Source organism: Gallus gallus, chromosome Z, assembly GCF_016699485.2.
Source record: "Gallus gallus isolate bGalGal1 chromosome Z, bGalGal1.mat.broiler.GRCg7b, whole genome shotgun sequence".
In the NCBI taxonomy this organism is placed as follows: Eukaryota; Metazoa; Chordata; class Aves; order Galliformes; family Phasianidae; genus Gallus; species Gallus gallus.
Genome location: NC_052572.1, coordinates 73,988,820 through 74,016,635, shown reverse-complemented (window position 1 = coordinate 74,016,635; position 27,816 = coordinate 73,988,820). Strand labels below are relative to the sequence as shown.

General features: G+C 57.5%; 4 protein-coding genes across 4 annotated transcripts; all 4 read right to left on the bottom strand.

Annotated features, from left to right (window-relative positions):
• Window positions 1-91: 91 nt before the first annotated feature.
• On the bottom strand, window positions 92-4,923 carry LOC121108506 (adenylate cyclase type 10-like). Its single transcript, XM_040656217.1, has 10 exons — window positions 4,664-4,923; window positions 4,307-4,411; window positions 3,672-3,710; window positions 3,056-3,199; window positions 2,434-2,639; window positions 2,086-2,179; window positions 1,837-1,925; window positions 1,132-1,323; window positions 810-931; window positions 92-206 (listed from the first exon to the last, which is right to left on the bottom strand). Exons 1-10 carry the CDS (start codon window positions 4,809-4,811, stop codon window positions 110-112), a joined length of 1,236 nt encoding a protein of 411 aa, XP_040512151.1. The 5' UTR covers window positions 4,812-4,923; the 3' UTR covers window positions 92-109.
• A 9,244-nt stretch (window positions 4,924-14,167) lies between these two features.
• LOC121108505 (adenylate cyclase type 10-like) lies at window positions 14,168-17,716 on the bottom strand. Its single transcript, XM_040656216.1, has 7 exons — window positions 17,648-17,716; window positions 16,791-17,045; window positions 16,000-16,538; window positions 15,774-15,881; window positions 15,430-15,608; window positions 14,856-15,054; window positions 14,168-14,750 (listed from the first exon to the last, which is right to left on the bottom strand). The coding sequence occupies exons 1-6, from the start codon at window positions 17,706-17,708 to the stop codon at window positions 14,865-14,867; spliced, it is 1,332 nt and encodes a 443-aa protein (XP_040512150.1). The 5' UTR covers window positions 17,709-17,716; the 3' UTR covers window positions 14,168-14,750; window positions 14,856-14,864.
• Window positions 17,717-17,727: 11 nt separating this feature from the next.
• LOC121108316 (adenylate cyclase type 10-like) lies at window positions 17,728-22,129 on the bottom strand. The gene is made up of 9 exons (XM_040655892.1): window positions 22,108-22,129; window positions 21,716-21,905; window positions 20,718-20,770; window positions 20,349-20,502; window positions 19,485-19,677; window positions 19,099-19,185; window positions 18,477-18,760; window positions 17,906-18,039; window positions 17,728-17,765 (listed from the first exon to the last, which is right to left on the bottom strand). Exons 1-9 carry the CDS (start codon window positions 22,127-22,129, stop codon window positions 17,728-17,730), a joined length of 1,155 nt encoding a protein of 384 aa, XP_040511826.1.
• On the bottom strand, window positions 22,127-27,329 carry LOC121108472 (adenylate cyclase type 10-like). Its single transcript, XM_040656187.2, has 10 exons — window positions 26,670-27,329; window positions 26,317-26,421; window positions 25,682-25,720; window positions 25,067-25,210; window positions 24,445-24,650; window positions 24,097-24,190; window positions 23,852-23,940; window positions 23,145-23,336; window positions 22,823-22,944; window positions 22,127-22,241 (listed from the first exon to the last, which is right to left on the bottom strand). Exons 1-10 carry the CDS (start codon window positions 27,019-27,021, stop codon window positions 22,145-22,147), a joined length of 1,440 nt encoding a protein of 479 aa, XP_040512121.1. The 5' UTR covers window positions 27,022-27,329; the 3' UTR covers window positions 22,127-22,144.
• Window positions 27,330-27,816: the final 487 nt, after the last annotated feature.

Here is a 27,816-nt window from a genome sequence, read left to right as displayed (position 1 = left end):
CCCATCCTCCCGCCCCAAGGCCCCAGCAGGCTGTAGCGTGTCCTTGCCTCAGCCCAGCCGCCTCGTCCACACCGATGCACTGAAGCAGAGCCATGCCAGCCTCACACTCCTAAGACAAAGGAGCCCTACCTGTGTGTTCAAACCTCTCGGGATGGCCAGTGAAGCCGCAGAACGCTGCCCCGCTGCTGACCCCAACAGACACTAGCCTGGCACACAGAGAGAGTGGCGTGGATTCAGCAGCAGCCCTGCTGCAGTCCTGCTCGCCCCGTTCCATCCCTTCCCACCTCTCCCCCCCCTCCTCAGCACTGGGACCACACGCACCAGCATGGGTCCTGGGGACTTGGAGAGCTTGGGGCGCAACACGCCCCGGTGGCAGGGGACGTAGGTAGGGCACAGGCAAGACCGTTTGGAGCCCTCCCCCGAGGCCTGATGGCTGCAACCTGCACCAGGCCACAGGCTCTTCTCCTTAGCGGGGAGGCAAGCAGCTGCTGCCTGCACAGCACTCACAATGGCAGCCACTGGAGGTCGAGGGACCGGGCCCAGGCCTTGCTCCTGGCCCCCTCGCCCAGAGGAGCCTGCCTCTGGCACCGAGGAGCTCCATGCCCTGGTGAGGGCTCGCTCCGACACGGTGACTGGCAGGCGGCACTTGGGGGGACTGTGCCTGGCTGCCGTGGGCTAACCTGCCACCTCTGAGACACCGCCTCCTTCCTGCCAGGGGCGAAGGAGGACAAGCCAGAGGGCACGTCTCTTGCTCATCATTCCCCTCGTGCCGTCCCAGGCAGCACACACGCCCCATAACGTGCACTCACTGGAGTTTTCTCAGGCCCATGGAGGTCATGTGGAAGATCTGCATAGCGCATTCCAAGGCGTGGGTGATCTCGTGGGCCAGCTTTTCTCCAGGAAATCCAAACACGCAGAGGAAGGTGCAGCCCTGCAAAGAAGAGGTGCAATACATCTTGTTCTACAACACCGATGGCCAGCAGCTGATGCATTCCACCGCAGGCACTGGGGAGACCAGCGGAGCTTCAGGTCAACCCACAGATCCCAGCAGCCGGGCAGAGCGGCTTCCCATTCCCCTGCTGCCAAACAGGCAGAGGCACCCCAGGGGTGCGATGGCTGTCACGCACTCACTTTGTCAAACAGAAGAGTTTTGTTGATTTCACCCTTGTGAGGGCTGATGATGCCTGAAATCGTGTTGCTGCAGTCACCGAGGCTGCTGCTGAGCTCGATTGCGTTGATCCTGTCAGCAAACTTCAGCTGGACAAAGAGGCTGGTGACGGGCCGTAGCTCAGAGCACAGCTCCAGCGGCACGTCCTCACGAAGCTGCAAGAGCAGAGCACAACAGCTTTGCCAGCCTGCTCTCCCAGGGGCTTCTCTGGGCCCACAGCAGACACCGAGGGAGAGCAGGCGTGCAGGCAATGCCAGGTGCTACTGGAGGATGGGGGAGTCCTCCCAGGTACCGAGTCCTGGCACAAAGCTGCTCTGTCCTGTGACACGTGCAGACACGAGGGAAGACTCTTTGCCCTCCCCTAGGCTGCTGAGCGGGATCTTGTCCCGGAGCCCCCCGGAGGCTCCCGCCCCCATGCCTGCGCAATCTCCAGAACAACAGCCGTGCAAAAGACAGAGGGAAGTCTGCCTCTCACCAGCCGTGCCTCTCAGAGGAGCTGCACAAACGGACAGCTTCTGGGCACGTCTGGCCACAGCAGCCCTGGCATCTCTTTTCCTCCGTCGGGCTCTCGCCTCAGACTGCACTTTCTTTTGGCTGCCCATTTTCCCAAGAGCTCCACACTGTTTTCTGCCCTCCCTGCACGCAGCCGCCAGCAGTGGTGGCCATACCTTCCGGAGAACAGCTGTCGATAAGTACTTCTCCAGCCTCGCTGCCAGTTCAGAATCATCGCACATCCTAAGAGTCGGCCTTCGGAGGCCTAAGGAAAGGAAACGCAGGCCGTCACTGGCAGGGCAGGCCTACAGGGCCTTGGGAAGCTGGACACGGCGAGGGAAAGATTCTCCTGTGCTTGCTCCTGTTCGTGCCTGTGAAGCAGGCAGGGCCCACCTTTCCAGCCAGTCACAGGACAAGGAACTCACCCGTCCCTTTCAAATGCCTCTCCCCTCTGGCACTGCTCAGCTGGACTACAGCATCTTTCCATTCTCGGCGAGCTAAGCGCCTCATTCCCACAACCTGAAGACACACAGGAGGAAAGGAATGCCACTGGCCTCCCCAGAAGCCCCAGGGCACGGGGCTTGCCCCTCCACTCTCACTTCCCAGAGAAGGGCAAGCCCACCTCTCTGGACTTTCAGCTGAGGTGCAAGGCCAACAGCTTTGGCTCTCTGCCTACGCTTACGGTTACGGCTGTGGCCACGTTCAGCCTCTCAGCCGCCTCCCCACCCAGGTGCGGGTCTTCCAAAGGGCTCCAGGACACCCCATCCACTCACCTTCACGGCCCCTTTGCCAGCAAGAGGCTTGGCCCTGATTCGCTGCTGATCACACAGCTCCCAGCAGGTCTGTGACAGCACTACCTCATGGGCAGCCGAAAGCTTTTGGGCCTTGACAACTTCGTCCAGGGCTCCGCTGCAGACGAAGAAGTACTGACGATCCCCGCCTCTGACGGACATGAAGGAGAGCATCCCGGCGGAGATCCCTGGGGAGAGAGAGACCAGCGGCGTGAACACAGGGAACCTTTGGAACTTGGCGGCCCCCAGCTGCACAGAGGCTCAGCTGACGCCCAGCCTAGAGACAGGCCCAGGGAGGGGAAGGGCCTCGTGCGTCCTTCTCAGGCCCATACCGCCACAGGTCCCAGAAACGGGCGTTTCTACCTCCCAGCGGGGTCAGACGTTGGGGCCCCCATGGACGGAGCAGGCTGTGCTCTGGGACCCTCACTGGGAGCGAGGGGCCTGTGCTACAGCTGACGCCAGGCAGGCAGGGAAGGAGCCCCGGCCTCCCCCGCCCTCGCTGCCTCCTGCTTGCCCTGCAAATGCTGGCAGGGGAGGCTATCCACTGGCTCTGGAGGGTACTGGGGCTGTGCATGTGGCACAGCTGAGCCATCTGTGCCCGTACCTATCTTCAGGTGGAGCTTGAGACCACTGTGCGTGTCATAAGTGCCGTACTTCTTCTGGACCTTCCTGCAGCACTGCAGCGCCAGGTTGATGGCCGTAGGCAGCTGAGGCCCTGCTGCTCTCCACAGCACCAGCATGGCATCCCCTGGGGAAAGCAAGGGGCAGGTGAAGGCTCTCCCGAGGGCTGACTCTCCCTGAGTTGCATCCAGCCGCAGGGACAGCAGCAGGCAGCTGGCCGGCGTGCCGAGGAAGAGGGGACTGTGGGAGGGTGGCATCCTGAAGGACCTCCGGGGAAGCCTGGCCTCAGGGACCCCTCCCATCTGCTGGGCCAGCCACAGCAACCTCCAGGGCAGCAGAGCAAGAGGGTGGGTGGTGGGGGACAGCAGTGAGGCCAACACTCCCCACCGCGAGCGCCCCTCGGCACTGAAAGACGGGGCTCCCTGCCCCCCCCACTCCCCCACCCCCCACTTCTCCTGCAGGGAGAAGCCCTGCTCAAAGCTGGAGGCAAAGCAGTTCCCCTTTGCTCTCCGCAAAAAGCAGAGTGGAACCCAGGAGGCTTCCGTGGGAGACGCTGCGCATCAGCAGGACACCGACTCTGCCTCCTCCTACGTACACACCTGCAAACTTCAGGATGTCTCCTCCAAAAGCCAGCACCTCTGCAGACAAAGAGAAGGAAAAGCAGAGTTACAGGGACACCTTCATCCAGGAGCCACGGGAAGAGCCACTGCGCCTGGAGAGGAGCACCGTGGCGGTGCAGGACCAGGCCACGGCTCCAGAAAGCCCTGCTCCCAGGGCCGCTGCAGCCACAGCCCTGGAAGCCGCACAGCTAGCAGGGAGGCAGCGCCTTGAGATGCGGTGCACAGCGTGGTGGAAGCAGGAGGGCACCTCTGGAGTGCATCTGCTCCAGCTCTGCGCACCCCTCCGCTGAGGCGGAGACACCCGGAGCCGCTTGCCCGGGGCCACATCTGCAGGCCTCGTGAAGACCTCTGGGTGGGGATACCCCCCCGCCTCCCTGGGCAACCTGCGCCGCAGCTCAGTCGACCTCACCGCAGAGGCCTCTCCTTCTGCCCAGCGAAGCCTCCCGCCTTTCAGTTTGTGCCCACCACCTCTTGACCCGGCCCCACCAAAGACAGCCCGGCTGCGGCTCCTCGCCCCTTCCAGGCAGGCAGGAGCGGGCGGCCCAGCACGGCTCTGTCCACAGTGAGCGAGCCCCAGGGCTCGATGCCCGACAGCCCAGCAGCACGGCTCTTACGTTCCAGAATGTCACCCATGTAGGCGTTGAGGGTTTGCACCATCTCCTCAGCTCCTCTCTCTGGGCCGCTCTGCTGGATGCACTTCTCTGCCAAGGCAGTGAAACCTGCCAGAAAGACAGCCGCAAATCAGGACGCCTGCCTCTGCGTGCACCGGTAGCTCACCCCTTCCCCGGCCCCAGCTCAGCGCTCGTCACAGCCATGGCTGACGGCCCAGGAGAAGCTGCCCGCTCTTTGGGCAGCACGGCAGGAGGCCTGCACAGTGACAAGATGGCCACCCTGTCTCGCAGCAGAGCTGCCGAGGGCCTGGAGCGTCCCATGGGCTCATGTCTGTGGGGGCTCCGCCACGCCCAGCCCACCTGAGACATCGGCCAGGAGCAGCACTCCCTCAAAAATCATGGGGTAACCAATGTCTTTGAACTCCTCACGGAGAAGGAGGCTGGGGAGAAGCACCACTTTCTTCCCCAGATCGGAGTAGTAGTACTTCCTCTCCCAAGCAGAAGCCATTGTCAGCGCCCTGTGGTACCGGGGTACCTCAGAACAAGACGACCGTGCCCCGCTGCGAGGGACGAGGACGAGACGCCCACCGCTCCAGGCGGCACAGTGAGCCCAGGGCCGCTCTGAGGGGCGGCCGAAAGAGCAGCCGCTTCCCCCGGCAGGGAGCGGCCCAGGGCTGTTCCCAGGACTCCGAGACGCCTCAGGCACGGCGAGCCGGGACCCGGTCCCCGACGGCAGCTGGCTGAGCAACGGAAGGGCGGGCAGCGCGTGCGCGCAGGCTGCTTGTGCTGGCTGTGACTGGGTGGAGTTCCTTCTCTTTGCGGTGGCTGTTACGGTGCTGTGTTTTGCAGTCGTGATGAGCGCCTCATCCCGACTGGGGGCTGGGCCGGTGGCCGGTGCACGCAGCCGGTAAGCGCGCAGAGTCGGAGTCCACGCTGAGGTGTCTGCTTTAATTCTGCACAGAATCAGGTGCTTGGCAGTCCTTTGCAAAGCCAGCACGCTCCCAGACGGAAGCGTGGCTGTTGACACACAGCTGTGGATGTGCACAGAACTGTTTCTCTTTGCAGTTTGTAATTGCTTGCTCCGTTTCAGGATTGCAATGGGAGCCATAGATAGTGTAAGCCGTGCTTGAGGATGAAAGAATTTCTCTGGTTGTGCAGTGTTGCAGACACTATGCAACTACAGGCAGGAGAAAGCAAATGCTGGAGCTTGAGGCACTAGCTGATTGCCATGAGCCTCGCACCCTTCCCTATGCAGTTCTTTTAACCTTGCGCAGACCTTCTGCGGCTTTACTCATCCAGTAAAGAGCAGTCTCCAGTTTACAGTCTACAGACCGGTAGACCTTCTGCAGCTTTACTCATCATCCTGGGCTGAACAACATCATTTCTGTGATCTTTGTTCAACTCCAAAGATGAGGAGAGCTCCCATTACGGAACGGCTGCTGCTGGACCTCCAGCATCGACTCTGTGCCTAAGGAGACTTCCAAAATAAAGGTTTTAATGGGGAGAAAGTCACTTAATTTTCTAAATAATCACTTTCTAAAACATTTCCCACGTTTGTTTTTCTTACCTGTCGCCGACACCTAATTTATACTAATACGCCTAATTTATCCTTAATGGCGCCCTAAAAGAAGACTTAGGATCACAGTGTTTGCTTCTCCAAAAGCGGTTTGAATAACGCTAACGCCTCCGGACCGCACGTTGGCAATTTGCTCGGGTGAGTTTGGGAAGGGTTGCGCTCATATGCAGGAAAATATCGCCCTCTGCTGGAGTTTGGAAGGATAATTGTGAATTTCATCAGCACGCGCGCACGCAGAAGTTACAACAAACGTGCAGCTCGTACAGCATCCTCCGGAGATTAGGCACACACACCAAACTACGGCAGGCTCTTACTTGCCTCTGTGCTTTTCTCAATCTCGGTCGTATTTGGTTTAGTATCTTAGCCTATTGCGATCGTTAGCCTTATTTCAATGACAGCTCTTTGGCAAGGTTGCAACGATTGGTCTGAAATGTTCCCTTGGCAAAGATGGGTTAACTGCTACTAAAATGCAGCCTGGGAAATCTGAATTTGCACACATCAACAAGAGAGAAAACCTGAACTGGCAGCCTTTTCCAATACTTTCACAGCACCAGCAGCTAAATTGTGAGAATTGCCATCAAAGTCATTTCCTTGGTGCTGAATCAATGCTTTGGATCCGAATTAGTTTGAATCATCTTCAGATACATCACTGACTTCTTCAAGTATATCACGACGGACTTTCAAGGCCAGGCTCTGAGCAAGCAGACTGAGCTGTGATCCCAGCTGATTGCAGGGGAGGTGGACTAGATGATCTGTAAAAGTTCCTTCCAGCTCTGAGGATTCTATAATTCTCTGGTTAGTCTATGTACGTATGGACAGATACAAAACACATATGCTCCTACAGACAGAAATAAACAGAAATATGTGGATCTGGTAAAATATCTCGACAGCTACTCCTGTGGAACAGATGCATAGGATTTCGTAGTACCTGGGGAGTGTCCCAGTTCAGGGGAGATGCCGTTCATAGATGCTATGATCCATGAGAGCTCAGAAGGTCTCGTTTAGAATCGCGGTCTACCTTGTGACTAAGGCGAGTTTCTCTTGTCCATAGAGTGCCTCTCGTCCATAGAGCGGCAGTGCAGTTTCCTCTTGCCTTAGAGACAAAACAAACAAACAAACAAACAAAAAACCAAAAACACAGAAGGAAAAGATTGTGTTGGGGGACGGCAAACAGGCCACCCCTTTTATGACAGTGGATAAATTCACCAGATACTGGCTTTGGGTTCTACTCTGTCCTTGCCAATGGAGTCGTATGCCAAAAATCACGGTGGCTTGCTTAAGGTTACTGGAACAGCTCCCACAAATGATATGTCTGCTACAACGTGCTGTCCATTTTCACTGAAATTCTGGTACGCCCATTGGTTAAGGTCTGTTCCAAAGGAGATGTTAGAAAAGCTTGAGTGATTAGGCTTCCATAGGGAATGGGCTGATTATTTAGTTGCTGTGAAGTTCTAGAAAGGCGGTTGTCCCACCGCCCGTAAGATAGTTCTAGGTGTTTCTTCAGCAGACTATTAGCAGGTTTGACTATACCATTGGATCGTGGATAATAAGGTGTACGAAATACACAGATTGTTCCTTCTTTATTCTCCCCATTCTTGCACTTCTTTGCTAGTAGAATGAAAGCTGTTATCACTTTGGATAGAGCCAGGAACAGGTACAGTAGAGAACCATGTTGAGAAGCCTAGGATGGTGCCCTACCCATTAGATCTCCAGCATTTGAAATACGCAGTCACTCCGTGTATTATTTCTACGTTGATTAAGATGTATTTGTACCCAGCACAGGATTTCAAAGGACTGACGCAATCAATTTGCCAGGTAGACCATAGCATTTTTCCTTTGTTAGTGCGCAAAGGTGGTGCTGCGGCAGGGTGGTGTGTCTGTGTAGTGGGGACATTTGGTAAGAACGGTTTCACAGTTTTTTCTGTTGAGAGGCTAGTCTTGGCTCCGAATAGAGTACAGGTTACGGGCTGACCTAAGCTCTGCAGAAAAGGACCTAGATTTCCTGGTAGGTAACAGATTTTCCGTGAGCCAGCAGCGTGCCCTTGTGGCCAAGAAGGCCAATGGTATCCTGGGGTGCATTAGGAAGACTCCGGCCAGCAGGTCAAGGGAGGTGGTCCTCCTCCTCTACTCTGCCCTGGTGAGGCCACATTGGGTATAGTAAGTCCAGTTCTGGGTTCCCCAGTTAAAAAAACACAGGGAACTTCTAGAGAGAGTCCAGCGAATGGCCACAGAGATGAGTAGGGGCCTGGAGCTTCTCGCATATGAGGAAAGGCTGTGTCCCCAGACATCAAGCCTTGCAGTCACCTGGCAGGCTAATGATGAAGCTAACACATTGGCTTAAGTTAGATGACTGGAAAACACATCAGCAGAAGTCATCGCCCACTGCCTGCATTGGAAACTATGACATGAGGAGCAGAAAACCATGTGGGCAGTGGCTAAAGTATGGGACTGCCCATACAGTTTCTGGATATTCACAGAATCACAGAACCACAGAACAGCCCGGGTTGGAAGTGACCTCAAGGATTACGAATCTCCAACTCCCCCACCACAGGCAGGGCCACCAGCCTCCACACTGAATCCTGGACCAGGCTGCCCAGGGCCCCATCCAACCTGGCCTTGAACACCTCCAGGCATGGACAGGGCATCCACAGCCCCTCTGGGCAGCCTGTTCCAGCTCCTTACCACTCTCATAGTGAAGAACTTCCCTCTGGCATCCAACCTAAATCTTCCCTCCTTCAAGTTAAAACCATTTCCCCTTGTCCTGCTATTATCTACCCTTTCCAAGAGTTGACTCCCCTCCTGTTTATAGGCTCCCTTTAGGACTGCACACTGCTGGTTCATGTCCAGCTGCTCGTCCACCAGGACCCCCAAGTCCTTCTCCACAGGGCTGCTCTCAGTCTGCATAAACACCTGGGATTGCCCCGGCCCAAACGTAACACCTTCCATTTGGCCTTAATGAACCTCATTAGGTTGTCATGAGCCCACTTCTCCAGCCTGTCCAGGTCCCTCTGGATGGCTTCCCTTCCTTCCAACGTATCGACTGCACCACTCAGCTTGGTGTCATCTGCAAGCTTGCTGAGGGTGCACTCCATGCCACTGTCTGTGTCACTGATGAAGATGTTGAAGAGCACCGGTCCCAAGACCGACCCCTGAGGGACATCGCTTGTGACCAGCCTCCACCCTGACACAGACCTGTTGATCACAACCCTTTGGCTGCGACCAGCCAACCAATTCTTAATCCACCAAACCGTCCAGCCTTCAAATCCATGCCTCTCCAATTCAGAGAGAAGGATGTGGTGAAAGACAACACCAAAGGCTTTGCAGAAGTCCAGGTAGATGACATCCATCGCCTTTCTCCCATCCACCGAAGCCGTCACTCCATCATAGGAGGCCACCAGATTGGTCAGGCACGAACTGCCCTTGGTGAAGCCATGCTGGCTGTCTCGAATCACCTCTTCCTCTCATATGTGCCTTAACATGTATGCTCTTGCCTGGGTCTTCCTTTCTGCCTTTCTTAACAATGGGAGTAAGGTTTCCCTTTTTCCTGTCACCGGGGACTTCACCAGACAGTCATCATTTTTCAAATACGATGGAGAGCGGCTCGGCAGCCACATCAGCCATCTCTTCCAGAACCCTGGGATGGATATCATCCGGTCCCGTGGACGTATATATGTTCAATTTCATGAGGAGGTCTCCGACAGTGGGATGGAACCCGTGCCTCTCACCCACGCCTAGATCTTCAGGGTCCTGGCAGACATGGGGAGGAGCCGGACCACCCGTGAAGACCGAGGCAAAGCACTTCTTGAGCACCTCAGCTTTACCCATGTCTGAGGAAGCCAGCTGTCCGTTCTTATTTATCAGAGGGGGAACACTCTTCTTGGCCTGTCTCCTCCTGCTTATGTACCTGTAGAACCCCTTGGTGATATTTTTCACGTCCCTCGCCAAGTTCAGCTCTACCTGTGCCTTGGCTTTCCCAGTCTTATTTCTTCACGTGTGGACAACGTCCCTCTATTCTTCCCAGGCCACACAACCCTGCTTCCACTTTCTGTCCGTTTCCCTCTTTTCCCTCAGTTTAAGCTGCAGGTCCTTGCTCAGCCCTGCCGGTCAGCCGCCTCCCCTGCCCCGTTTCTTCTGCTGGGGGACTGAGAGCTCTTGCGCTCTCAGAAGGGTGTCCTTAAAGAGCTGCCACCTCTGTTCTGTACCCATGCCCTCAAGGACACTTTCCCAGGAGATCCCACCCAGCAGTTCCTTGAGCAGCTGCAAGTTTGCTCTCCTGGAGCTCACGGTCCTGACTCTGCTTTTTGCCAGGCCTGCGTTCCTCCAGGTCACAAAGTCCACCAGGGCACGGCCACTGCAGCCCAGGCTGCCTCCAGTTTTAACCTCTCTAATGCTCTCCTCCGCACCGGTGAGCACCAGGTCCAGTAAGGCTTCACGTCGGGTTGGTCCATCTATTACCTGGACCAGGAAGTTGTCCTCGACAGACTCCAGGAACCTCCTGGATTGTCTGCCACCCGCCGTGCCGCTATCCCAGCAGGTATCTGGACAGATAGCAGGACAAGAGCCCCTGAGCACGACACCTCCTGCAGCTGAAGCAAGAAGGCTCTCACTCGAGGCTCCTCTTGGAAATACCCCAAGAATTCATCAGCACGGCATCTCTGATAAAGCAGATTTTATTTGCAATTGCAATGGCACGCAGAAAACAGGATGACATCTTTTCAGCCCCATTAGCCGACGCTTCTCTCTTCCTCCCCTGGTTCCTCATTGGCTGAGTACTTCAGGTTCACAGTCTTCCCGACGCTCAACTAAACGTACAGATCCTGGCTAAACGTAAAGTGTTGCTAGCTAAGCGTATACTGCTAATTAATTGACTTCCAACCCTTGCTTACTCAACACTAGGCCACCACTCCTGGACACCTGCTCGTCCTAGGACAGAGAGAAGGCTGGAAGGAGGGTGGAGGGAAGTATCTCTTGCATCCCTCTTGAGCCAAGAGTGAGACAGTTCGACCTCATGCGGAGGCCCTGGCTTCTCTGCTGCTTGCTAAGTCTGTTGTTCTTTTGCTAAGAGCCTCCTGGCAAAACAGAATAGCCTTTCAATACGCTTTGTAGTCTATCATACAAAAGCTGCAGCCTTTGTACTTGTTAATTACTTGTTCCTTACTTCACCTACCTACTAAGCATGCCACGACATGGAAAGTTTACCTAAAGGACGAGTGATGAGCACTATGAGAGACCCCCCTTTGTCGGAATGAAGAGAAACCCGGAAAGAACTGTTAGTACCCACAAAGGACAACAGATGGCAGCACAGACCACAAAAGACTCCTCTTGTTCGTTCCAACTGCAGAAACAGCCTTCCATTCCCACGTTCCCCCCGGCTGATGGGTGGCGTTTCTCCACTGAGCCAAAATACGACCCCGAATGGTCTTTTCCAGAATTTCTTTGGACCCCCTTCATCCCATAGCAGCTGCTTATCCCAGCCGCTCTTCGGTACCGGGTGAAAATGCCCTGGGTGTGGCTGGGTGATGGAGTCCACCTGCTTCCCCAGGGCACGGGAACACCGAGTTCCCCGGGCAAGAGTCGTGACCAGCGGCCCCCAGCAAGACAAGGCTGCCTCAAGCAGGGAAGGGAATTCCACAGGTAACGTTTTTACAACACAAACATCGACCAGTTACAAAGACAGACAGTGACAATGACTAATACAGCAATCTGTACAAGGGGCGGGATCCCGCAGGAAGCTTTTTTGCTGCTTGCATCCCATTTCGGGGTCCTCTCAATCAAAGGCAAAAAGATCTCAACTCCCTGAGTCCCAAGAGCAGGTCCAGAAAGCAATTTTCTAGGTCGATCACACTAAACCCTTCATGTTCCTGTGGGATCAGACTCATTAAAGCATAGGGGTTCGGAACCAGGGGGCGTCGCTTGGGAATTGTTTCATTCATTTTTCTTAGATCTTGTACCAGCCCATAGGTACCACCTGCCTTCTGTGCTGGCAAAATTGGAGTGTAATAGGGTGACAGACAGAGTTCCAGAAGACCATTCTTAACCAAGGTTTGTATCACAGGCTTTAGACCCGTTATCCTTTCTAAAGGTATGGGATCTTGTCGCTGCTTCACAGCTTCACTCTCTCCTCGGACAGTTATTTTTTTCAGGGAGTGATTCTGTGTCCACCCCGGCTTCCTTGCCCTGCATTTATCTATTTACCTATATACCTATTTATCTATATACCTCTGCATTTATCTATTTTTTTCATCGTCGGCTCTTAGCAGATTCACTGACACCTTTCTACCTGTTTCACAAGTTCTCAACTGCAGTCCTCCTTTAACTATTCAGTCTCTCCCCAGTGAATTGGTCCCTGCTTCTGGCACACAAGACAACTGCCCTGTGACTATTTTATCTCCCCATTTTAATTCAGCAGTAATTCAAAAAGTGAAACTATCATTCCTGATCCCTCTACCTCCGTTATTCTTAAGGTGTTCCCAGTTAAATTAAATCCTAGTATTTCATAAGCTGAATTGATGACCAAGAGCAAGAAGTGATCAAACTGTTCTGCTAATCCAAGAGGATCTTGCATTAAAGGTTTCATTTCCCTTTTGAAATTTCTCACCTCTCCACTCGCAAGTGGGGAGTTTACATCTCCTCTGTCCCCTGATAACATTGGAACTTCCCTAAGAGGATACACGGAAGTGCCAGTGGGGATAATGGTGTTAGATTTAGGAAAGGGAGAATTTATAACCTCCCTTTTGCATTGTTCCGATTCTCTCTTAAGCTGGCAGAGCTCTATCTTTTCAGTATCAGCACTAGTCACAGAGCTCGGTTCAGGTGGGCTGTTAAGGGGCTGATCTGAGCCAGTACCCTCCACTCTGTCAGCTGTCTCCAGCCTCCCTCCTGTAGGTACAGGACTTGACTCGAGGCCAGGACGGCAAGGGGGGGAACACCGCTGCGTAGAGGAAAGTGAGTGAGTTTAATCCTAGGGAAAAGTACAGGGAGCACACAGCTTAAAGGATCCCGTTGGGGGTTTCTCTGTTCTTCCTTATTTACGGAATTTTATCTAGCCATGATTGACCGCTGCACTCCCTAAATCCAACAAGCAGCGTATGCGGACTCCTCCTGGTTATTCAGGCCGTACAACAACACGACATCTAATCATTTTCTGTTTATCCTTATCCCTGGTTCTTGAACTTCTCTTCCAGTTTTTCAACCTATTTCCTAAAGGACTTATAGCAGGCATGTACCGTCAAGCAACCCTTCTGGAAAGACGTTCACGTACAGCGTAGGAGTCCCAGACCTCGACCTCCAAGGCAGTACTTAATCACACACGATTGTTCCTACCTCGCTCTGTGCACAGAGTTGCCAGGAATTACCGGGTCAATCACACAACACCGCAGTGCCCGCTGTCCGTCCCTATCCCCCAGCTGTTCACAGATCTTGCCTCTGAAAACCATCCTCGGGTCCGCAGCCGGCTCCACGATGAACCACCGCTGCCACCCCACAGGGCTGCAGAAAAATGAGCGGGGTGCACTGTCCTGTGCTGCAGAGGCGGAGGCTCACCGTGGGCGACGCTGTTCCCGGGTTTCGGCACCAGACTGTGAGAAACACGCTCAAGATCAACAGTTTCTAATCAGGCAAAGAGCTCTGTGAAGAGCAGCTTATTCGTTATTGCAATAACGGGCAACACCTACTACTACTGCAGTAATAGGCAATCCCTACTGACAAGGGAGAAACTGCACAACTTGCCCGTGAAATCCATTCCGTGACATACCCTGGGTCCGATGCAGGTCAAGCCTCTCCTGGCACTCACTGGTTGAGCATCCCAGGCTCACAGTCCTCCGACGCTGTTGCTACGTTACACTTCTACGCAATGTCTGCTACCAACCTATTGTCTTTGGGTATGTTCTGTACCTTTGATGGCGATTGGAGGACAATCTTTTCAACAACTCACTTTCAACTTAGCACACTCGTTCCGGCCTGTACCGGACTCTCCCCTACCCTATAGAGTTACCTGACCTAGTGCCTGCGCCAACTGTACCTAGGTCAGATCACCCCAGCCTCAACTTTACTCTGTTTAGGAGCTTTCTTTGTGAAAGGCAACTTATCCTGTGCTACATACGGAAATACTGGAAATCTCCACTGCAAAAACACAATCTACTTCTCGCGCTTACGACTTACGGCTTCCCTGTTCCCAACATACCTGGTCCGCAGCCGGGGCTCTTTCCCTGCTCCATGGTGGATGTGTTGGCCCAGGGAGTCTTCTCCGAGAATCTCTTGGGGCGCACTGAAGCACAGAATCTCTCGGGGCGCACCAGAAGCGCCTCCTGGGCCGACCAGCCCCACGGCCCAGCAAAGAGCCTCCTGGCTGGCTCGCCAAATTGGCGTGCGGAATCACACTCTATAACCACAGAGTAGTTATAAAGCAGGTATGTTTACTCAGCGCTGCGCACACGCCGGATGCAGGGGGGTAATCCCTCCAAGCCTGCATACCACAGGTCAGGAAAGGCACACACTTCAAAAACAAGCTGCTTACATATGCACTAGCTGTCCAAGAAGAGGCTGGGTTATTACGATGAGTCCCCCTTCCACAAGATTGACATTTCCCCCTTCCCCTCCGCCCCCACGTCTCAGTTCTTTTACGCATGCGTGGTATCTCTTGCTGGTTGTCTGGTGGTCTTTCTGATGAAGGCCATGGTCTTCCTCACTGTATTCTTTCACCTGGCTTTGGCCGGTCCTCTCATCGGCTACAACTCCGTCCACCAATTTGTTGCTTCTTTGTTAATTTGTGGTTTACTGTCCTAGCCTGCTGTCTGCATTCCAGACGTAGGGTACCTGAACGGTGTCACTTGGAGGAACAGGAGACCCGCTGTCTGCACTCGTTGTCTAAGCCTGTAGAAAAGCATCGGTTATGGGCAGCCAAAAGCTGGCTTCACAAGGCCACATCTGCAGCTGCCAATTCAGCACGCCATGAAAGCACATAGCTTTTAACCTGACCTATTTTCCTTAATTCAAGGCTTGTCCAATGTGTGAGTCTGCTGCCTGATAGGAGTGCATCTTGCTGTCCGTGTTGGCCTTCATGAGCGCTGCCAGGCGGGAGAACCTCTGTCCGCCAGATGTGCCCTCCTGGCTGTAGAGGTCCTCGAGCAAGGCGAGGCATCTGCTCCGCTGAACCAGCCAGGCTTGCTTCTTCCTCCTGCCACGCAAGAGAAACCGTTGGGCCCAGAGGCACAGCTGTGGAGCACTGAGTCAGACAGGGCAAGGGAAAGCAGGGCGGTGGGGCTAGCCAGATACATTGCTGGAAGAAAGGATTTATCTAGATGACTCCGTGACAGCATCCGTCAGCACAAGCTGCTTTTTACCCAAAGGTGTGCATTCTTCTCCTGTGCTGTGCAGGGGAGGCAGCGTGAGGCAGCGCCATCCCTGGCTCTACCCACACATCACGCCTGAATGCCTCAGTCCTGCTAAGGCTTGGGAAATGGGCTGAAACCCGGGCAGGCCTGGGCCTGGATGCGTGGGAGCAGGTACAAAAGGGCTCTTCCTCTCCCGCGTGGTCCCTTCTGTTGCTTACCGAGCCTCCTGGGGAAGGAAGGACGCTCTGCCTGTGGCCTGAGGAGCACGCTTCAACCCTTCCCACAGAGACTTGACAAAGGCCCCGGCACGGGTTCGCGGGAACCGCTTTTCCAGCAGTCTCAGCGCCTGCCTGCTCATTTCCTTGGCCAGCTTCACACATCCCACGTTACTGCAGACCTGTACAGGAAGAGGAAGGCATGCAGATGTGGAGGACTTGCCCAAGACCTGCAGAGACTGCAGAAATGGACCAGGGGCTGGCTGTGGCAGGAACATTCCCTGCCAGCAGGGGAAGCGTATGGCTGCATCTCTTCGGACACCCTCCGCTTTTGCCTGCCTCTTTACCTCTCCTTTGAGGCTGAAGAAGATGGCCTCCTCAAAGCGGTCGATGGCATTTCTTTCCTTTTTGACGGAGCTCCTCAGAGCCTCTGCTTCGCTCAGCTTCATGAGGGCCTTGGAACAAGCACACAGACAGCAGGTGAGCATTGGTGCAGAGCCTGCGGCCAGCCCCGTCAGCCCTCAGGCCTCCTCCCTGCTAATGCAGCTCGTGCTGGCTAGCAGGGTAACTCACCATGTAGCTGTTGGAGACGTGCAGGTAGGCAGCCGCACACTCCAGCACATAATAGAGGGCTTGGGAAGTGCTGCCCATTGCCCTGTAGTGGCGAGCCAGGGGCACAAGCACTGCTTCGGCGATGGCTTCGCACTGGCAGGAGCACTCGCCACCGTCCTCGGCCCGCAGAGTTGTCTGCTCGCCCTCTGCCAGAATCTCGCCCTCTGCAGGGTGGGTCCTGGCCCTCCTCAGGTGTTCTCCAGCAACTACCAAGGCCTCCCAGCTGCAGCAGTCATCCTCATCAGCAGAGCCCTGGCAGCTCCCCTGCTTCTGGGGGCTGGAGACGCCGAAGCGGTGGAAGGCCACAAAGTCCCCTCCGTGGCACCTCTGGCATTTGTGCGCATGCTTCTCCAGGAAGGCGGCACACTGGCGGTGAATGTTCACCCTCTCCCTCGTGGGCCACAGCTCGTACGTCGCCTCCCACAGCAGTGGGGCGCAGAAGGCCAGGACGTCAGACTGTTGTTTTCTGGACCCCGTGTTCACGGAGGGCCTCTCCACCCCTGCAAGGCAATGAGTCCTGGCCTCAGCCAAAGCGGGGGCCAGACCTCAAAGCTGCCCCAACTGGGGCAAAGGCCACACTTGGGTGAGTGCTGCTGCCGTCTGAGCCCAGCCCGGGCTCCGACCAGCGCCTGCTAGCACAGTGGCAGAGGCACTTCCAACAGCCACTGAGAATCTCTCTCTGCACAAAGGTGTGTGAGCAGGGCCCTGTGGAGCCCCAGCGCTCCTGGGCTCACGCTGCAGCCACCACTTACCGCTTCCTGCCTGCCCGGAGGTGGCCGGCCCCTCTGGAGCACCTTGCACGTCTTCCGGCTCCTCTGTGTTCTCCAGCCGCTTCAGGATGTTGTCCTTCACCAGCATGTCCAGCAGTGGATTAATCCACTGATTTACAGAGATGGGAAGGATGTGAACCAGCTGCTGGGTTGTAAACACCGGCCCTATGATGGCTGCAAACTTCAGAACCATCTGCTTCTGTAGATCCATCCGGTCCAGCTCAGCCAGCGCAATCTCTGCCAAGAAGAAGCAACGCATCTCTGTCTTGCCTGTCCCTGAGCCTGAGGTTGGAGAAGCCAGATAGTTTCACCTGAGCAAATGGGGAGGACTTTGGCCTCCCTTCCTCAGGACGGCACCTGCTGGGCAACCAGAGCCCAGGGTTGATATCTTCAAGATGGCTCCGCTTCTCCCACAGTCACAGGCCACAGGAGCCAGGGAAAGCAGAGGCACTCAGACAGACAGACGCTCCCAACCGGTGATGGGGAGGGCACGGTCCAGCAGGTATGCACGTCCCACCTACTAGGGGGACCTACTAGGTCTGTACTGGGTTCATAGCCAGCAGTGCACACAGAGAACACAAAGCATTCTCACCAGCCCAGAGCTGGACTCAGAGCTCCCCCACCCATGGTGTGCAGCTCACCGGTCAGCTCAGAGCTGGTCCACTGCCAACAGGGGAAAACCACAGCCTGCTTGGACTGGAGTCACCTTCCTGGCTGAGCCCTGAGGCTGAGGGGGTGACTCTGCAGCACGCAGGTGCTCAGCCTCTCTCTCACCTGCACCCCAGGAAACGAAGCTGGGGCACAGCCACAAACTGGACGAGCGCTGCTCAGCTCCTCACCTTTCAAGGCAAACGGCAGCATGGAGGTCTCCAGGTTCACGTCTGGTCTGATGGCACACATCCTTTCTCCGTCACACCCGCTACCCGGGCTTGAGGCAGCTGTGACAGCGGGTGATGCCTTGGCTGCAGAAGACAGGGAGAGCACGGGGAGCATGAACAAGGAGCTGAGCTGGTGTTTTGCCAAGGGAGCAGCAAGGTGCGGCTGTGCGGGAGAGGATGCACCACAGCCAACAGCTGATTGGCAACAAGGGTGCTTACCCATCAGGCTCTGCCAGCTGTCCTCTCCTTCCTTCGGCCTCCCGGTGTGCAACAAGAGCATGTTGTTGCAACGCAGGGAGCGCAGCAGTTCCTCACAGTAATATGGGATGCCAGAGCTTCTCTGGATCAGGAACCTGGGCAGGAGCACAACCGACACCAGGGAAGTAAGGTGCAGCACAGTTCTGGTGGGTGGTGAGTCACTCGGGTCTCGTAGGCTGAGTCACTCGGGTCTCGTAGGCTAACCAGCCTCTTCAACCTGGCTACGCCTGGCTTCTGGATGGGGCGTGAGTGCCTGGGGCCCCCCAGACCCACAGCGTTCCTGGGAATCCATCAGGAAAGGCTGCTGGACAGTGCCTAAAGCACAGAAGAGCAAGCCACGGCAACAGCAAAGGGCTGACACCATCCACACTCTACTGCCTCGTGGCAGTTGCCCATTCTCAGCTCACACCTGCTATGGCCAGGCTTAAGGAGAGACCCATCAGCCCCGTGGCTGCCTTTTTTGCAGGGCGATTCCCAGCCGTGGTCAGCATAAATGCAACCCCTTCAGAAGAGCTGCCCGACTTGGCTTTACCTTGCCAGCTCCCTGGGGATGCTGCGCACTCCAAGCTCCTGGCAGGCTTTCCGCACCACGTCTGAAGCTTTCAGCCCTTCCAGACGAAGACAGGTGATTCTCTCCGATGTTGTGCTGTCCGTGGCAGCTTTGAAAATGTCCTCTGCTCTGTCACGGCCCGGAGCTAAGCTCATGACCATAAGGACCGTGACGCTTTGGAGCAGGGGCCACATGATAGACCAGGACTCAGAGTCCACGAAGTGGGCGTTGTCGACGAAAAATATGCCAAATTCCCCTCCAAGCACCTGAAAAAAAAAAAACAAAACAGGTGGTTCTGAGTGGAATCTGGTGGATTCTTGAGTGTCTTCTGGGGAGGACTTTCTCTCCTCAAGACAAGGGGATAGCCAGAAGCCTCTCCTCGGCCACCTCCCTCTCCAGGAGTTTAGCAACTTTGCTTCTGAGAGACTGTACGGCCTCCTCTAACATCAGTTCCCCGGCAGAAGGAGAGAAGCTGGGCAAAGTTCTTGAAGGGCCATGACCTGGGCGCCTCATCCTGCCACCCCCTCAGGCAGCTCCAGCGCGGAGCCCGCAGCCAGCACGGTTGTTTGGCTCCTGTGAGGCGGGAGGAGGGAGACGTGCTCACCTTCTGTAGCACTTGCGTACAAGTCAGGTGGAACGCACTGTTCCATTCAGTGTGACGCATCCTGCACACCTCGTCTGTGATGGGAAACTGTCCAGGAAAGACAGAGAGGAACATAGCTGAGGGTCTAGGCACACCTATCCTGCAAAGCAAGACTTCAGAGCAGAATGCCTCTGCTCTTGCGTGCGGCCAGCACCAGCCCCCCTTCAATGCCACTTCCAGGTTGCTGAAAGAGACCCAGGGCACATGCGTGGCACAGGAGCACCCCACGCACAGGGAGACTCCTGGGCACAGGAATCAGACAGGTGGGGTACGAGCCCCGCGAGTCCCAGCCCTGAGCTGAGCTGCTCCCAGCAGAGCATCCAAGCAGGACAGCCTCTCGCTCTCACCTCCACTAAGAAAACATCGTTGAGCAAGCAATAGCTGCTCTCTTCTATTGTGCCTTGGAGCACGGTCTGCAGGGCGCGCTGCCTGTCACTGCAAGTCTCACCGGCCTGGAGACCCAGTGCCCTGGCCACCAGCAGACGGATGGCAGAGAAGGGCTGCTTCAAGTTCTCCTCTGCCAGTTCCACAGCGTTGACCCTGCGGTGCAAAAGCAGAAGGCGCTGAGATCCAGAATTGCCTCCCGGTAGCTCCAGCCTGCCTGGACAGCAGTGTTTTATAGGTGAGCCGCCTGGTCCTTTCTGCAGAGGAAAGCGGGACTCTCCAAGTGCGTCCTGGAGAGGACCGAGCTTTCCACTCGTCGTATAAGAAAGAGCCCCCGTGGGCGGCTGCAAGCGGGTCACTGGGAGGGCTGGCCGCGGCCCCTGCGCCTCTGCAGCCCCAGCCCGGCTCGCACTATGCACCCCCTGCAGAGGCACTCATTGGGTTAAGAAGGAAGGCCTCAGCAGGTGGCGGGTCTGCGTCTGCCGCCCGGCCCGCAGCAAGGCTTTTCTGCCCCAGTGCTCCTTCTGGAAAACAGCCAGAGGGCAAGCAGCGCTTCTGAGATGGGCCACCTTGCTTCCCCTCAGCTCCTCAGCTGGAGCTCTTTCCGTCTCTTTGTGCTCGGCCCAGGGACAAAGGAGGAGAACAGTGGCTCACAGAGCCAGCTGGAACTCTCTGAGGAGGTGGGTACTGCTTGGCTGGGTCCGCAGCAGGCTTTTTTGGGAGGCTGCAGTGCAAAGGCTGGGCACAGCAGCACCCGAACTGCGTTCTGCAAACGCCAGGGGATGGGTGGCAGAGGGGTGCCAAAGCGACAGCTCCACAGTGCTTACCTGTGCCCAGCAGCCCGGCCTAAAATGGCCAGCTCGGCAAGTAAGTGGCTCTTTCCAGAGCCTGGAATGCCCACAAATGCCAGGACGTGTGGTTCTTCCAAATGCTTATAGGCCTCCAAGCAGAATTCAAAGCGGTCAATCTCTGCCTCCCGACCTGTGCAGACCCACAAGGAAATGAGCTGCTGCAGCGTGCTGAAAAGCGGGGAGCCCCTCTACTTCTCTCCCCCATCCCGCAGCAGAGAGGGAGGGAGGGAGGGAGGGAGGAAGCGGCTGCGTGGCGCTCAGCTGTGTGCCAGGGGCAACCCACAGCAGAGCCCCCAGCACTGGGCAAAGGGAAGCAAGTGGGCTTCGGATGAGTTCTCCACCTACCCAGCAAGGGACCATAGGGTGACCTCTCCTCGGCAACGCCCACGTCACGTTGTCTAGAAGGGGGAGAAGAGCAAACAGGAGTCGCCTAGTTGGTCAGAAGCCGGAGCACGCAGAGCCTGCTGTGGAGGAGTGGAGACCCCCCTCTCAAGCAGCATGTTACTCCGAGCATGTTCCCCTGGCCAAAGCTCAAGGTGACACACCAGCACAGCCTCGAGCATAAGGAAGCCCAGCAGCCACAGCACGACAGCCGAAGCTAACAAAAGTCCCTTGCCGGAGGCAACAACCAAAGAAATCCAAGATGAGGAAAGAAGCCAGGCTGTACTGCTGGCTAGCTGACTGCGTTGCCAGCCTGCACACGCAAAACAAGCCTCTTGGAAAGGAGGACCCGTGTCACTTAGCGCCTTGGGATGCCCAAGCTGCTGGCACCTTTGGCTCAAGTCTTGCAGCGGTTTCCAAAAGACGGTAGCGTTCGTGTTCAAAAGGCCCTCCACCGACAAGGTCAGAGCCGGGCCCAGAGGAACGGCACAGGACTGAGCAGGAAGGCAGGAGGAGGCAGAGCATGCCAGCAGCCCACCTTTCCCCAGCGGAACACGAGTGACCCAGAGCTTCCTGCTGGGAAGCAGCTGGGGAAAAAAACCCACCCCATGCCGCAGAATGACCACTGGCACAGTCTTACGCGTGGTGGAGCAAAGCACAACACAGCAAGCTCAGAGGAAAGCCGCTCGGACAAAGCGCGCAAGGCTACCCTGTGTGTCCAAAGACAGGCCAGCCTTCCCCATCCCGGTGCCATCATTTCCACACTCTTAGCAGCAAGAGGCACAAGGGCACAGAGGCAGAAAGCAGACCCGCACCAGGGCTTCCGATTTTCTCAGCCACAGGCAAGGGAGGTCTGTGGGAGAGCAGCCTGGTCTCGCTGCAGAACTCGAGCCCTCTGCTCGGCCAAGGTCGTACCCCTGAGGCCCCTCTCCCCTCACGTGCACAGCTCAGAGAACACTTACTGCTTCTCGGTGGTCCCCACGTATTGATAGACAGTGGTGGGACTGATAACGCCTTTCAAGTTTCTCTTTGGTAGCGCTCTGAAGCAGTAGCTGGGCAGGCGAGAGGCCGCGCAGGTCTCTGCATCACAGGACACCACCCCCGGGTAGGCCACCATCATGCGGGCGGCCAAATTCACCTTAAAGCCAAGGGCTGCCACAGAGAAAGAGCATACGTCAGCGCAGTTGGGAAACCTTCAAGGCCAAGGGCAACCTCCCCTCCCGGCCACAAGCCAACCCAACTGCAGGGTAAGCGGACCCAAAGGGAACCGCACGTCTCTGAGCCCATCCTCCCGCCCCAAGGCCCCAGCAGGCTGTAGCGTGTCCTTGCCTCAGCCCAGCCGCCTCATCCACACCGATGCACTGAAGCAGACCCATGCCAGCCTCACACTCCTAAGACAAAGGAGCCCTACCTGTGTGTTCAAACCTCTCGGGATGGCCAGTGAAGCCGCAGAACGCTGCCCCGCTGCTGACCCCAACAGACACTAGCCTGGCACACAGAGAGAGTGGCGTGGATTCAGCAGCAGCCCTGCTGCAGTCCTGCTCGCCCTGTTCCATCCCTTCCCACCTCTCCCCCCCCTCCTCAGCACTGGGACCACACGCACCAGCATGGGTCCTGGGGACTTGGAGAGCTTGGGGCGCAACACGCCCCGGTGGCAGGAGACGTAGGTAGGGCACATGCAGGACCGTTTGGAGCCCTCCCCCGAGGCCTGATGGCTGCAACCTGCACCAGGCCACAGGCTCTTCTCCTTAGCGGGGAGGCAAGCAGCTGCTGCCTGCACAACACTCACAATGGCAGCCACTGGAGGTCGAGGGACCGGGCCCAGGCCTTGCTCCTGGCCTGAGGAGCTGAGGAGCTCCATGCCCTGGTGAGGGCTCGCTCCGACACGGTGACTGGCAGGCGGCACTTGGGGGGACTGTGCCTGGCTGCCGTGGGCTAACCTGTCACCTCTGAGACACCGCCTCCTTCCTGCCAGGGGCGAAGGAGGACAAGCCAGAGGGCACGTCTCTTGCTCATCATTCCCCTCGTGCCGTCCCAGGCAGCACACACGCCCCATAACGTGCACTCACTGGAGTTTTCTCAGGCCCATGGAGGTCATGTGGAAGATCTGCATAGCGCATTCCAAGGCGTGGGTGATCTCGTGGGCCAGCTTTTCTCCAGGAAATCCAAACACGCAGAGGAAGGTGCAGCCCTGCAAAGAAGAGGTGCAATACATCTTGTTCTACAATACCGATGGCCAGCAGCTGATGCATTCCACCGCAGGCACCGGGGAGACCAGCGGAGCTTCAGGTCAACCCACAGATCCCAGCAGCCGGGCAGAGCGGCTTCCCATTCCCCTGCTGCCAAACAGGCAGAGGCACCCCAGGGGTGCGATGGCTGTCACGCACTCACTTTGTCAAACAGAAGAGTTTTGTTGATTTCACCCTTGTGAGGGCTGATGATGCCTGAAATCGTGTTGCTGCAGTCACCGAGGCTGCTGCTGAGCTCGATTGCGTTGATCCTGTCAGCAAACTTCAGCTGGACAAAGAGGCTGGTGACGGGCCGTAGCTCAGAGCACAGCTCCAGCGGCACGTCCTCACGAAGCTGCAAGAGCAGAGCACAACAGCTTTGCCAGCCTGCTCTCCCAGGGGCTTCTCTGGGCCCACAGCAGACACCGAGGGAGAGCAGGCGTGCAGGCAACGCCAGGTGCTACTGGAGGATGGGGGAGTCCTCCCAGGTACCGAGTCCTGGCACAAAGCTGCTCTGTCCTGTGACACGTGCAGACACGAGGGAAGACTCTTTGCCCTCCCCTAGGCTCCTGAGCGGGATCTTGTCCCGGAGCCCCCCGGAGGCTCCCGCCCCCATGCCTGCGCAATCTCCAGAACAACAGCCGTGCAAAAGACAGAGGGAAGTCTGCCTCTCACCAGCCGTGCCTCTCAGAGGAGCTGCACAAACGGACAGCTTCTGGGTACGTCTGGCCCCCAGCAGCCCTGGCATCTCTTTTCCTCCGTCGGGCTCTCGCCTCAGACTGCACTTTCTTTTGGCTGCCCATTCTCCCAAGAGCTCCACACTGTTTTCTGCCCTCCCTACACGCAGCCGCCAGCAGTGGGTGGCCATACCTTCCGGAGAACAGCTGTCGATAAGTACTTCTCCAGCCTCGCTGCCAGTTCAGAATCATCGCACATCCTAAGAGTCGGCCTTCGGAGGCCTAAGGAAAGGAAACGCAGGCCATCACTGGCAGGGCAGGCCTACAGGGCCTTGGGAAGCTGGACACGGCGAGGGAAAGATTCTGTGCTGCCTTAGGTGCCGCCTGTGAAGCAGGCAGGGCCCACCTTTCCAGCCAGTCACAGGACAAGGAACTCACCCGTCCCTTTCAAATGCCTCTCCCCTCTGGCACTGCTCAGCTGGACTACAGCATCTTTCCATTCTCGGCGAGCTAAGCGCCTCATTCCCACAACCTGAAGACACACAGGAGGAAAGGAATGCCACTGGCCTCCCCAGAAGCCCCAGGGCACGGGGCTTGCCCCTCCACTCTCACTTCCCAGAGAAGGGCAAGCCCACCTCTCTGGACTTTCAGCTGAGGTGCAAGGCCAACAGCTTCGGCTCTCTGCCTACGCTTACGGTTACGGCTGTGGCCACGTTCAGCCTCTCAGCCGCCTCCCCACCCAGGTGCGGGTCTTCCAAAGGGCTCCAGGACACCCCATCCACTCACCTTCACGGCCCCTTTGCCAGCAAGAGGCTTGGCCCTGATTCGCTTCTGATCACACAGCTCCCAGCAGGTCTGTGACAGCACTACCTCATGGGCAGCCGAAAGCTTTTGGGCCTTGACAACTTCGTCCAGGGCTCCGCTGCAGACGAAGAAGAACTGACGATCCCCGCCTCTGACGGACATGAAGGAGAGCATCCCGGCGGAGATCCCTGGGGAGAGAGAGACCAGCGGCGTGAACACAGGGAACCTTTGGAACTCGGCGGCCCCCAGCTGCACAGAGGCTCAGCTGACACCCAGCCTGGAGACAGGCCCAGGGAAGGGAAGGGCCTCGTGCGTCCTTCTCGGGCCCATACCGCCACGGGTCCCAGAAACGGGCGTTTCTACCTCCCAGCGGGGTCAGACGTTGGGGCCCCCATGGACGGAGCAGGCTGTGCTCTGGGACCCTCACTGGGAGCGAGGGGCCTGTGCTACAGCTGACGCCAGGCAGGCAGGGAAGGAGCCCCGGCCTCCCCCGCCCTCGCTGCCTCCTGCTTGCCCTGCAAATGCTGGCAGGGGAGGCTATCCATTGGCTCTGGAGGGTACTGGGGCTGTGCATGTGGCACAGCTGAGCCATCTGTGCCCGTACCTATCTTCAGGTGGAGCTTGAGACCACTGTGCGTGTCATAAGTGCCGTACTTCTTCTGGACCTTCCTGCAGCACTGCAGCGCCAGGTTGATGGCCGTAGGCAGCTGAGGCCCTGCTGCTCTCCACAGCACCAGCATGGCATCCCCTGGGGAAAGCGAGGGGCTGGTGAAGGCTCTCCCGAGGGCTGACTCTCCCTCAGTTGCATCCAGCCGCAGGGACAGCAGCAGGCAGCTGGCCGGCGTGCCGAGGAAGAGGGGATTGTGGGAGGGTGGCATCCTGAAGGACCTCCGGGGCAGCCTGGCCTCAGGGACCCCTCCCATCTGCTGGGCCAGCCACAGCAACCTCCAGGGCAGCAGAGCAAGAGGGTGGGTGGTGGGGGACAGCAGTGAGGCCAACACTCCCCACCGCGAGCGCCCCTCGGCACTGAAAGACGGGGCTCCCTGCCCCCCCCACTCCCCCACCCCCCACTTCTCCTGCAGGGAGAAGCCCTGCTCAAGCTGGAGGCAAAGCAGTTCCCCTTTGCTCTCCGCAAAAAGCAGAGTGGAACCCAGGAGGCTTCCGTGGGAGACGCTGCGCATCAGCAGGACACCGACTCTGCCTCCTCCTACGTACACACCTGCAAACTTCAGGATGTCTCCTCCAAAAGCCAGCACCTCTGCAGACAAAGAGAAGGAAAAGCAGAGTTACAGGGACACCTTCATCCAGGAGCCACGGGAAGAGCCACTGCGCCTGGAGAGGAGCACCGTGGCGGTGCAGGACCAGGCCACGGCTCCAGAAAGCCCTGCTCCCAGGGCCGCTGCAGCCACAGCCCTGGAAGCCGCACAGCTAGCAGGGAGGCAGCGCCTTGAGATGCGGTGCACAGCGTGGTGGAAGCAGGAGGGCACCTCTGGAGTGCATCTGCTCCAGCTCTGCGCACCCCTCCGCTGAGGCGGAGACACCCGGAGCCGCTTGCCCGGGGCCACATCTGCAGGCCTCGTGAAGACCTCTGGGTGGGGATACCCCCCCGCCTCCCTGGGCAACCTGCGCCGCAGCTCAGTCGACCTCACCGCAGAGGCCTCTCCTTCTGCCCAGCGAAGCCTCCCGCCTTTCAGTTTGTGCCCACCACCTCTTGACCCGGCCCCACCAAAGACAGCCCGGCTGCGGCTCCTCGCCCCTTCCAGGCAGGCAGGAGCGGGCGGCCCAGCACGGCTCTGTCCACAGTGAGCGAGCCCCAGGGCTCGATGCCCGACAGCCCAGCAGCACGGCTCTTACGTTCCAGAATGTCACCCATGTAGGCGTTGAGGGTTTGCACCATCTCCTCAGCTCCTCTCTCTGGGCCGCTCTGCTGGATGCACTTCTCTGCCAAGGCAGTGAAACCTGCCAGAAAGACAGCCGCAAATCAGGACGCCTCTGCGTGCACCGGTAGCTCACCCCTTCCCCGGCCCCAGCTCAGCGCTCGTCACAGCCATGGCTGACGGCCCAGGAGAAGCTGCCCGCTCTTTGGGCAGCACGGCAGGAGGCCTGCACAGTGACAAGATGGCCACCCTGTCTCGCAGCAGAGCTGCCGAGGGCCTGGAGCGTCCCATGGGCTCATGTCTGTGGGGGCTCCGCCACGCCCAGCCCACCTGAGACATCGGCCAGGAGCAGCACTCCCTCAAAAATCATGGGGTAACCAATGTCTTTGAACTCCTCACGGAGAAGGAGGCTGGGGAGAAGCACCACTTTCTTCCCCAGATCGGAGTAGTAGTACTTCCTCTCCCAAGCAGAAGCCATTGTCAGCGCCCTGTGGTACCGGGGTACCTCAGAACAAGACGACCGTGCCCCGCTGCGAGGGACGAGGACGAGACGCCCACCGCTCCAGGCGGCACAGTGAGCCCAGGGCCGCTCTGAGGGGCGGCTGACCCTCTGCCACAGTGACATCACAATCACCGGGCAGTGATGTCCTCCATCGCCTGGGATGTCGCTCTGGAATGTCATCGCCGACCTCCCAGAGAGCTGCCCTCTTTGGGGCAACGCAGTGGGCTGCCAGCGCTGTCCTCTGTAGCCCGTGCGTGGAGCAGCTGCCGCCGTGACCCAGGCTTCCCCCTTGACACCGAGCCACGGCCTCCAGGGCTTCCTCACTCGCTCGAGGACAGCGCCCAAGGCAGGCTGGGCCCGCTGCCGAAAGAGCAGCCGCTTCCCCCGGCAGGGAGCGGCCCAGGGCTGTTCCCAGGACTCCGAGACGCCTCAGGCACGGCGAGCCGGGACCCGGTCCCCGACGGCAGCTGGCTGAGCAACGGAAGGGCGGGCAGCGCGTGCGCGCAGGCTGCTTGTGCTGGCTGTGACTGGGTGGAGTTCCTTCTCTTTGCGGTGGCTGTTACGGTGCTGTGTTTTGCAGTCGTGATGAGCGCCTCATCCCGACTGGGGGCTGGGCCGGTGGCCGGTGCACGCAGCCGGTAAGCGCGCAGAGTCGGAGTCCACGCTGAGGTGTCTGCTTTAATTCTGCACAGAATCAGGTGCTTGGCAGTCCTTTGCAAAGCCAGCACGCTCCCAGACGGAAGCGTGGCTGTTGACACACAGCTGTGGATGTGCACAGAACTGTTTCTCTTTGCAGTTTGTAATTGCTTGCTCCGTTTCAGGATTGCAATGGGAGCCATAGATAGTGTAAGCCGTGCTTGAGGATGAAAGAATTTCTCTGGTTGTGTAGTGTTGCAGACATTATGCAACAACAGGCAGAAGAAAGCAGATGGAGCTTGAGGCAATAGCTGATTGCCATGAGCCTCGCACCCTTCC

Bases quoted from the DNA above. Each gene is read 5' to 3' on its own strand.
- LOC121108506 (XM_040656217.1), bottom strand. From the start codon at position 4,811: ATGGCTTCTGCTTGGGAGAGGAAGTACTACTACTCCGATCTGGGGAAG. The intron at 1,926-2,085 runs GTGAGTTCCTTG...TCCTTTCCTTAG, and splicing joins GAGGCATTTGAAAGGGACGG to GCCTCCGAAGGCCGACTCTT. The intron at 1,324-1,836 runs GTATGGCCACCA...CTGCTCTTGCAG, and splicing joins CGACAGCTGTTCTCCGGAAG to CTTCGTGAGGACGTGCCGCT.
- LOC121108316 (XM_040655892.1), bottom strand. From the start codon at position 22,129: ATGGGTCTGCTTCAGTGCATCG. The intron at 20,771-21,715 runs GTAAGTGTTCTC...TCCCCCTTCTAG, and splicing joins GTGGGGACCACCGAGAAGCA to ACAACGTGACGTGGGCGTTG. The intron at 17,766-17,905 runs GTAAGCACCCTT...TCTGCAGCCAAG, and splicing joins CAGCTGGCAGAGCCTGATGG to GCATCACCCGCTGTCACAGC.
- LOC121108472 (XM_040656187.2), bottom strand. From the start codon at position 27,021: ATGACATTCCAGAGCGACATCCCAGGCGATGGAGGACATCACTGCCCG. The intron at 26,422-26,669 runs GTGGGCTGGGCG...TCTTTCTGGCAG, and splicing joins GCTCCTGGCCGATGTCTCAG to GTTTCACTGCCTTGGCAGAG. The intron at 23,941-24,096 runs GTGAGTTCCTTG...TCCTTTCCTTAG, and splicing joins GAGGCATTTGAAAGGGACGG to GCCTCCGAAGGCCGACTCTT.
- LOC121108505 (XM_040656216.1), bottom strand. From the start codon at position 17,708: ATGTGTGCCATCAGACCAGACGTGAACCTGGAGACCTCCATGCTGCCG. The intron at 17,046-17,647 runs GTGAGGAGCTGA...TCTTCTTGGCAG, and splicing joins GCTGCCGTTTGCCTTGAAAG to AGATTGCGCTGGCTGAGCTG. The intron at 15,882-15,999 runs GTGAGTTACCCT...GCTTGTTCCAAG, and splicing joins ACGTCTCCAACAGCTACATG to GCCCTCATGAAGCTGAGCGA.